Source organism: Salvia splendens, chromosome 13 (genome assembly GCF_004379255.2).
Source record: "Salvia splendens isolate huo1 chromosome 13, SspV2, whole genome shotgun sequence".
Taxonomy (NCBI): domain Eukaryota; kingdom Viridiplantae; phylum Streptophyta; class Magnoliopsida; order Lamiales; family Lamiaceae; genus Salvia; species Salvia splendens.
Genome location: NC_056044.1, coordinates 25,742,062 through 25,752,011, shown reverse-complemented (window position 1 = coordinate 25,752,011; position 9,950 = coordinate 25,742,062). Strand labels below are relative to the sequence as shown.

The following is a 9,950-nucleotide window of genomic DNA, read 5'->3' as shown; positions in this document are numbered from 1 at the left end:
ATACAAATATAAATGGTAATTGTTGATGTTAACACAAACATTAGGTAGTATAGGTCATACTCAGAAAGAGCAATGTCAATTGAAAAGCCTTCGTTTTTTAATGTTCTTGCCACCTTGGATTTCACAAAGCCGCTGGTATGTCATTATCCTAATTAAGCCTATATATATACATATACAAATTGAGCTTCTCATTTGTTTTCTGTGTTGGCTTCTCTTAATGGTTTATGTTTTCATTTATGAAAATATATATTTTGATAATCGTAATGTTAATATTTATGCAAGCTTTGTAGAATGGTTTACCAGTAGCATGTGAAGATCTTTTTGGGTGCAATAAATTTATAAGTTGTAACCGAAGATCATTTATTAGATTCTCATTTAAAACAAAGTTAATTTATTTTATTTTACTCCACTTAGATCAAAATTAAAGTTGTAGGCATCTTTGCCGACTATATGTTCTTATTTTTTGAAAATCATTTGGTCCGTGCATAGTTAATAAGATTAATATAGTTTGTATATATACATAATAAGAATAATATCGTTTGTATATATACTAAATAGAAGTGGGCTGGTTCTAGACCCTCTTACCATTTATGGAAAAGTGAACCGGGACTCCTATTCGCGGACGGAGGGAGTATTTTGAGATAAGTTCATACTTTTTTTTGTTATTGTTTATGATGATATGAATAATAGTATAAATTATATGATAAATATTAGAAATTATAATCATAAAAATCATATACTAAATATTAAATGGTTCATTTGTTTTGTTGATCGAATTTATAATGAACTATTTACTTTTTCAAATCATTTTATTTATTTACTTTGGTATTTAGTATTTCTTAATCATTTGTTTGTATATCGTGTTCTATTTCTATTTTTTTCCCTCATGTCCTTTCGTTACAATGGATTGATAAATTGATAGATCTATAAGTATAAGTATGTTTTTTAAATCTTTATAATCTTATGAATACAAAATTTATATAGTTTCTATTCTTGATTTTAAATTTTTTTTAAATATTTCTATATATTTTTTAATTAATTTCATTTATTTTAAATATATTTCCTTATTTTTTTGAAAATAATTTGGCCCGTGAATAGCACGGGTGATAACACTAGTGTTGAAAAATAGAAATGAATAGGCTTTGCTGTCTTTCATGACACATATTTTACCATCCTATTAATAACTTTGAAGATAAACTGCATAAAGAGAAATTTTTTAATAATAATAATAATAATAATAGTTGAAGCTGGAAAGTTATTTAATTAATTTATCTGCATAGATGAGTAGATTTAAATTTGAATTTCATGAAATTTGATGAAACTCGGCATATGGATGGCCTTCATTTGGATGACAAATAGGCCCGCCACAACTTTAATAGATTGAGATTCAAGTCATTTCTTATGTGATGTGTAAATTAAAATTCAGGTCCGTAATTATTCACTAATCATATATTAAACGATCATTTATGAAAAATAATTCACATAAAATTAAATAATATAATGAGATTGGCTTATTAATATATTTAACATAAATATATTATTTATTATACTCCCTCCGTTCTATAAAAATAAAAATATTTTCCATCTTGGGATGTTCCATAAAAATACCTCCTATTTTTTGTAACTTTTTTCTCTCTAATAAGTTGAGTCTCATTCTCCACGAACAATATTATAAATACTTTGTCTTTCTATATTTCTTACTTTATCAATTGTGCATTAATTCTCGTGTCGTCCAAATATTCATATTTTTATAAGAATAAGGGAGTAATAAATTATTCTAACTTGAAATTGAAATATATTACACCTACTACAATATCATTCAAGCTTCGATCGTCAAAAAATAATAGAAAATCGACTTTCGAACCACTTCATTATTATATTTGAACAACGTCGTCGTTATACAGCTTCTGTATTATTGATGTTTGATTAACGTAATTAACATATATATCTATATATATATATATAGATATATACATATATATAGTATATATATATATATAGGGTTGTGATCAATTGAGATTTTTTAGCCTAATTGAGAATTGAGATGCATTATAAGCCACTCATTTTTATTAAATGAGTGGTCCAGAATTTGTCACATGGAAAATATTTTTACATTAATTAATTGTGAAAGGGCATATTTGTAATTTCATCATATATTTTATTTAATAAATATTTTTTTTATTTTTTTTTAAAAAATTATTTTTTTTTTGATTTTTTATTTTTTTATTTATTTTTTTTTATTATTTTTTTTTGTCAACTACATATACAATTCATGTCAACTACACACATGTAATGTCAACTACATATACAATTCATGTCAACTACACACATATAATGTCAACTACATATACAATTCATGTCAACTACACATATATAATGTCAATTATAAGTTGTTGACATTTGATGTGCAGAGCTATTGACATTTGATGTGCAGACTACACATCGTAGTTGACACAATGTCTCAGTAGTTGACATCGCGCGAAAATTTTAAAAAAAAATAAAAAAAATTAAAAAAAATTAAAAAAAATTAAAAAAATTAAATTTTTTTTAGTTGTTGACATTTTAATACGAGTTGTTGACATTTGATATTCTGGCTATTGAAATGAAATGACGATAATACCCCTTAGTTGACATAATCTACTTGCAGTTGACATTTCAAAATGAGTGGCTGAAAATGCATCTCAATTCTCAATTAAGCTAAAAAATCTCAACCTAACAAGACCCTATATATATATATTAATATTAATCAAATTTACAAGCTAAAGCATACTATATTATTATCCGAACTATACACGGACAGCCCGCGTCGAATTTACCGATAGAATTAGTATTTCATATGCACTTGAATGGAAATATAATCGTGGAAGATAATCTAATTAAATGATTAAGAATATATAGGCTTTTAAGTATCCAAATCTAATAAAAACATTATCAATCAAACTAAAATAAATGCATAGGAGGAATCGGAATTAGGTGCATGGCACGTGGGAGAAGCAAGTGATCATCCAATCAAATCGTAAAGCGCAATTTACTTTAGTTTCTCATAATGGAAATGCCAAATTATTTATTTTGATGTATTAAGATGCATAAAAACATCCAATCAAATCGTAAAGCGCAATTTACTTTAGTTTCTCATAATGGAAATGCCAAATTATTTATTTTGATGTATTAAGATGCATAAAAACATTTTGTAAGAAGATGTATATAAATATTGAATATTAATGTTAGGATAAGTCGTCATCTTTTACTATGTATATACTATTATTTATGCTTCCATTTATTTGGTTGAATTGCTTTATGTCAGGAATCTGTAGATTTACAAGCAAAATAAATTGTTTTATATTAAAAAAAATCACTAAACATAGCCCTTTGTTGAATTTTTGTCATGTTGTTAGAGCATCCACAATAGGAAGTGGATAACCAATAGTTCAGCCATAGCCCGGCCACAAACTCCTCTGCCACATCATCAGCACTAAAATCCCCCATGCCACATCATCAGGACAAGCAACTGGACAAGCAATAGCCCAGCCACATCATCAGCACTAAAAACAAATAATTAACAATCACACAAAATACGGAATTAAATTTACGACACATATACGGGAAAATTCAATAATCTTATTAAAATTTAAAAATGTACATTAATTAAAAAAATCCATTAAAAAAATTACATTACTTTAAAAAAAACTCATAATCCACGCACGAGCCCCCCGCCTCCGCCTCACTCCTCGTCGTCGTCGCCGTTGTCGCCGCTATCCGGGACCCCCAAATCTGTGGCATCTGAGCCCGCGTCAGAGCCCCCCACCTGTGCCGCGGCGGGATTCAAATCCTCTCGCATACTCACGAGCACCGTGTGAAAAAAACTCTTCTCCTCGGGGTCAGTTGCATTCTTCCATTGATCTATGACCTTGATCATCTGAGCCCGCGCTTGTTAACGCGCCAAGAAGACGAGGTCGGCTGTCGAGCTGCCAACAGAAAGGGATGCCGACTGGACCTCCTGGGACCTCTGGCGAGCCCGTTGCGCCCGCCTTTGACCAACCGGGCGAGTGCGGCGAGTAAACGCGGGAGGGGACGGGGTCTCCTGAGCATCTTCGGGGAGGTCGTGGGAACTGCCGCTGCTGCCGCCGGCGTAATCACCGGAATAGTTCAGGCGCTGCTTCTTCGGCCAACCAGCATCGACACATGCCCGAAACTTCTCGGAGTCTATTAGCACCTCATAGCAGTTCCGGTAGGTGAACTCCTTGTAAAGCCCGGGCAAGGGGAACTCTTTCTCCGCCATGCTCCTGCAGTCTTCGTCAGTTTGGCCATTGGACTTCATTCGGAGGGCGTTGGTGTACAAGCCCGAAAATTGGGATACCCCAGACCGGATTCGATCCCACGCCTTCCGGCACTCATCCCCGTTGCGTGGCCTCCCCGCCGGGCAAAATGCCTTGTAGGCTGCTGCTATTTTAGCCCACAAGTTGAGGATCCTCTGATTGTTCGAGGCGAGGGGGTCATCGCAGACACTCACCCACGCCTTGGACAGCGCGACGTTCTCCGCGTCCGTCCACTTCCTCTGTGGCTGGCTGTCATCACCAGCCGGCTGCGACGACTCGCCTACCACCCTCTTCCCCTTCTTCTTCTTGGGCGCGCCCCGACCCCGAACGGGAGTGCTCGCATCCCCGAGATCTATTCCCAACTCCTCTAAGGAGAAGGTCTCAAACCCTGTGAACTGCATCTGCGCTGGGGTCGATGTGTGCAAAGAAGTAGTACCAAAATCAAAACTGGGGCGATAGACGTTGTCCCCCCCCCCCCCGGCGTCCCCTGCATCCCCAGGTACCCCTGCGTCTCTGCATCCCGGGTGCCCACCCCGGCATCATCGGACCCCCCTGCATCCCCTGCCATCCCGGCGTACTACCCCCGGGTACCCTCTGCCCGCCCTGCATCTCCGGATCCCCCGGCATCCCCTGCCATCCCGGCGTACCACCCCCGGGTGCCATCCCGGGCATCATCTGCTGCCAAGGGTAGTAGTACCCGAGCATCGGACCCCATCCACCTCCCACGGGTACCGTGGGAGTTTGAGACCCGCTCGTCCCCGGAGTAGGCTCGTTGTTGTGCTCCATTTCGCGTTGTTGATCTTGTACACAAATTAAGATATAGAGAGTACTCGTTAAAACAAGTGGTGTGAATGAGAATGACGTGCAAATCGCGAATATATAGAGTTTCGAAAAAAGTTAAAAAAAACGCTCGCCGATCGGGAGGCTGCAATAGCGGCCAGCGCACCGGCGAGCACTCGGGAATCGGCGTGCGCTCGCCGTTTTTCTCGCCGATTTGGTGCTCGCCGGCTGCAATAGTTCGGCTGGCGGACCGGCGAGCCGGTGCGCTCGCCACTATTCGAGATGCTCTTACCTTAAATGAATATATAAGATGAATTCCTCTTGCCATTCAAGGAAAAAGTCCCCACATAAAATTAAACCATTACTAAGCTTTTTTTCCCTTTTTCTTGCATGTTGCAGAAAAATATAGATCAAAACTTGCTGAATTCGGAGTTGGGCATAAATGCTAATTCTAAGTGGAGAAACTATTCTTTCCTCTTTTGTATGTATTTTAATTATCATGGAGGATGATTTTCCTCTTTAATAAATCACACTTTATATACACAACCTATGAGAAAGGTCAATTAACTAACTAAGATGAACTATCAACACTAAGAGAAAGCTTTTTTCAATAATTTATCTAAAAACAACAACAACAACAACCCTAATAATAATAATAATAATAATAATAATAATAAAACCAAAATTCATGCACTGTCCCTGTTGTTGTCCGTTCCTTGCTTTCCTCCACGGTATGTGTTGTCCGCCCTGTGCACTTATGTTCGTTCATGCCTCGGCCGCACACCATGTCTCTGGCCCGTGTCCTGTGGTCATGCATTTGCACTATCTTGGGCTACATATTGACATGATGACATCCGTACTTCTTGTCCTATGTGGTTCACTGAATTGCCTTGCGTAGGCAAGCATGAATATGAGCTCTCATGGACAGTTTTAAGGTTTAACACCAGCTTTAGGGTAAGGCTTTTTCGAGACTAAAATAATTGATAGAGAACAGAACGTCCATCCATATACTCTGCAAATATAGAATAATAATTCTTCTCTATTTTATTCTCTCTTACTTTACTTTCTCTCCACTTGAACTATATTACATTATCATTTTTTAATCTCATGCTTAAAAGAAGCACCTCGCTTATGATGGGACAGAGGGAGTATTGTTTAGATATGTTTATCCTAGTTAATTAAAAGTCTTTATTAGTTCTTCTAAGTAGGATCTAACATTATGCATAATAATCGTTCAGAATTATATTGAGATTTCACCACTATTGTTGTGGTCTTTTCGAAGCAGTGGCCTCTTAACACGATGACTAATCAGATATATATATATATATAGGGCGTTGATGTTGTGAGTGAGATGGTGATTTAAGCTTGTGGATGGCAGAAGAAGATTAATTTATATATTGTCTATATTAAATAATTTTTAAATTTATAAATAAATTAAAATTATAAAAAAAATGTTTTTTCAAAATTGTTTATGGGGTCCTCCCTCTGCCAATTCGTCCAGAAGTTGGATGACTGCCACACATTTTCTTATATTTTTTGTTCGTTATAAATAGAGGGTTTGTTTTTTGTCTGTATATAGATTGTGTTACTATTTGCTGTGGCCTGTGTTTATTTTGAATAGATTTTGTAATAGTACTTTGTTGTTCGACATTTTTTTAGAAAGTTGCCTATAAAAAAAAGATGGAGGTTCCAATAAGAAAACGATAGAGAATATATGCAAGCAATCATATATATTTTCAGATCCTTCCGAATTAATTAATGAGTGCTTATCAATATATGCTTCATTCCACTGTTTATAGTCTTTCTATTTATAAGTCTCCGACCTTCTACAAATTTCATTTCCTACTATACTAAGCTCTCTTTCTCACACACATATACATACATATATAGGTTAATGGCAAGAACATCATCAGAGCCACTGATAGTAGGGAGGGTGATAGAAGATGTTCTTGACTATTTTAGGGCAAGTGTAAGTATAAACGTGAGTTATGGCAATAGACAAGTTTGCAATGGAAGTGAGTTTTACCCTTCAGCCGTTGCTGCCACCCCTAGAGTTGAGATTCATGGAGGTGACATGAGGACTTTCTACACTTTGGTAAACATCTATATATACCAGAACACCAGATCTACGTACATACTTTCTCTACATCATTCCTATCATTTATATACAATCATTTTTCATGCATTAAATAATGTTCAATGCTCCTCTTTGATTTCTACAACCGGATGAAAATTTTGTGAATCATATATATGTACACTGCTTTTAGAAAGTACTACTATTATTTCACTTATCTTCATCCTAATATGACTACACATGTATGCATGTCCTCATATAGCCATTTAAATGTTCTAAAACATTACATACATAATAATTTTGGGTATAATTGCGCAGGTTATGACTGATCCTGATGTTCCTGGGCCTAGTGATCCATATCTCAGGGAGCATCTCCACTGGTATATGGAAGAATTGAAAGTTTAACTGCTTAAATAAGATTTATATTTTATGTTAATTGGTGCGCCATTACAATATTAGATAAACTAGCAATACGTGAAAAACTCTAGTATTACTAGCTAGAGTACTCATGTAAAAAATGTTTTCAAAAAGTTTATTAATATAATGAATCCTAGACTAGCTATAATAAATCTAAATAAATAGTACTCAGTTTCGTCCCGCTTAATGTGATAAGTTTTTCTGACATCATCATCTCTACTTTATTCTTTTTTCACTTAACTCACATAATTTCATATATCACGTGACAGATAGAAAACTCTCCAACGAAAGCAATAATTACTAATTTCTACTAGGATACAAGAAATTGAAATTTAAGAAGAAAATGAAAAAATAAATAAGTAAGTAAAAAATGAATATGATGCACACATGAGGATTATATGTATACCAAATTGTGGTGATCCATCATTAATGTATTGTTTTTTTGGTGTTACAGGATAGTGACCGACATTCCAGGCACAACAGATGCTACATTCGGTACGATGAATTTATTATGACTTCAAAATTTGGTGAAATTGAATTTGCATGCAAATATATATAAATTGTTTGGTTTGTAAGATTATATCTCAGGATTAAATACTATGATTGATTCATGAAATTGAATCCCACAACTTAGTTATAGATGGATAATTATGTGACAATTAGTATAGCCACCCACCCAAACTAAAATAATCTAACAACTTAATCATCGATGGATTATCACATGACAATTAGTCATGGCAACCGAACGACACCTTATTAGACAATATTATATAGGAGATGGGCATGGATTAATGACAATGTACTCTACCATAATATATATATATATATAGGAGATGGCTAACGCAAGATAAATAAAAAAACATGATAAAGAAAATATAACTCAAAAATAGATGAGTTATGTTGAACTTGATCTCTCAAGTCTGATACAGATGTTGGTTTATCATATTTATGACAGGAGAAGAAGTGGTGAGGTACGAGAGACCAAGGCCAAACATAGGGATTCATAGGTTTGTGCTTGTTGTCTTCCAACAGAAAGTGAGGCAGTCCCTTGACACCCTGCCTACGTGTCGTAGCAACTTCAACACTCGCCGTTTCGCGGCGGAGAATGACCTCGGCCTCCCTGTCGCCGCTGTCTTCTTCAATGCACAGCGAGAAACCGCCGCCAGACGCCGCTAACGCTAATTATCCAGATTAATAAGTATGACCTACCAAACTTGTGCAAATCAAACTTGGGGGATTACCCTCCTTTTCCCTTCATTTCTTTCGCTTTTTTCCTGTTTGCATTGTGATTGATTGTGTTTTCGAAATCTAATGAATAAAAATTATGGAATGTGGCTTTGATATATATGAACTACGGACTGATTACAACAAGTTTTTGTTATTATATTCATCCAAGACAAATAGTTTTAGGACTGAGTTTTAATTAAAAAAAATTTGGTTAAATAATAGTAAGAGATTGTGAGATAAAGTAATTGTCTATTTTAATGGAAAATGAGTTGAATTAGTATTATTAATGGAAAATGAAATTCACGAACAAAGTAATTTTGGTATGCGCTCTGAAAAGAAAAAAAGAAAAATAAAAATTCGTGAATGATGAATTTTATTTATGGTAAAATAAACACACTCGGAGATCAATTGAAATATTTTTCGAAAAGATAGATAGCATATGTTTTAGTACAAATATACTTGGCCCTTCTTAGGAAAGGCGAAGATGCTGCAAATAAATGCAATTTTTGAAGCTGAATATAAATTTAATTTCTTCTAGTAAATTTATTACAAGCATAACGACAGAAAATATTGTATTTTATTTAAGTAAAAAATTAATCAGAATAAAATGTAAACAAACTGATTGAATAAAATAACAACGATAACAAGATTTAAATTTAAACTACTTTGCTGGGGGCTTCTTTACAGAAACACACATCCAAAAAAATAGTGTCAGCTTATAGGCGACGAACACACGATATTCTTTAGTAAAAGGCGAAAGAATAGTTCGCTATGTGCTCAACGCGCGGCTGCATGATTTTAATAGCCCATTCACTTCCTTATTTTATAGAAGCACTTGGTACTCTTGTGCCTCTCTCTCCCGATGTGGGATAATAATATACAAACCAAAAAACTCATGATATCGGTTTCGCCAAAACTCCCTCTCATCTTCTTCCTCCGTCTCTAAAGCCTGAGCCCATTGCCAGAGATCGTCGGCCAAGATCCCCGAGATTCTAGGTGGTGGTGGTCTCAACCGGCAGCGGAATCAAGGCTGTTGAATCAGTTGTGATTGCAAGAATTCTTGTGGCTGCATTTGTCGTCCCTGTTTTGCAGATTAATTAATCGCATTTCTTTTGTAACAGATTATGAAAAAACAA

At 35.2% G+C, this 9,950-nt stretch overlaps 1 protein-coding gene and 1 non-coding gene across 2 annotated transcripts; one reads left to right on the top strand and one right to left on the bottom strand.

Moving 5' to 3' along the window:
* The first annotated feature begins 6,990 nt into the window (after positions 1–6,990).
* LOC121762640 (protein CENTRORADIALIS-like) lies at positions 6,991–8,854 on the top strand. Its single transcript, XM_042158599.1, has 4 exons — positions 6,991–7,191; positions 7,489–7,550; positions 8,042–8,082; positions 8,543–8,854. Exons 1-4 carry the CDS (start codon positions 6,991–6,993, stop codon positions 8,761–8,763), a joined length of 525 nt encoding a protein of 174 aa, XP_042014533.1. The 3' UTR covers positions 8,764–8,854.
* A 634-nt stretch (positions 8,855–9,488) lies between these two features.
* On the bottom strand, positions 9,489–9,604 carry LOC121763124. Its single transcript, XR_006042368.1, has one exon. It is a non-coding gene; the product is annotated as a U5 spliceosomal RNA (small nuclear RNA).
* Positions 9,605–9,950: the final 346 nt, after the last annotated feature.

Excerpts from the sequence above, each read along its gene's own strand:
- LOC121762640 (XM_042158599.1), top strand. The coding sequence starts at position 6,991 with ATGGCAAGAACATCATCAGAGCCACTGATAGTAGGGAGGGTGATAGAA. Across the intron at positions 7,192-7,488 it reads TGAGGACTTTCTACACTTTG|GTTATGACTGATCCTGATGT; the intron begins GTAAACATCTAT and ends ATAATTGCGCAG. Across the intron at positions 7,551-8,041 it reads CTCAGGGAGCATCTCCACTG|GATAGTGACCGACATTCCAG; the intron begins GTATATGGAAGA and ends TTGGTGTTACAG.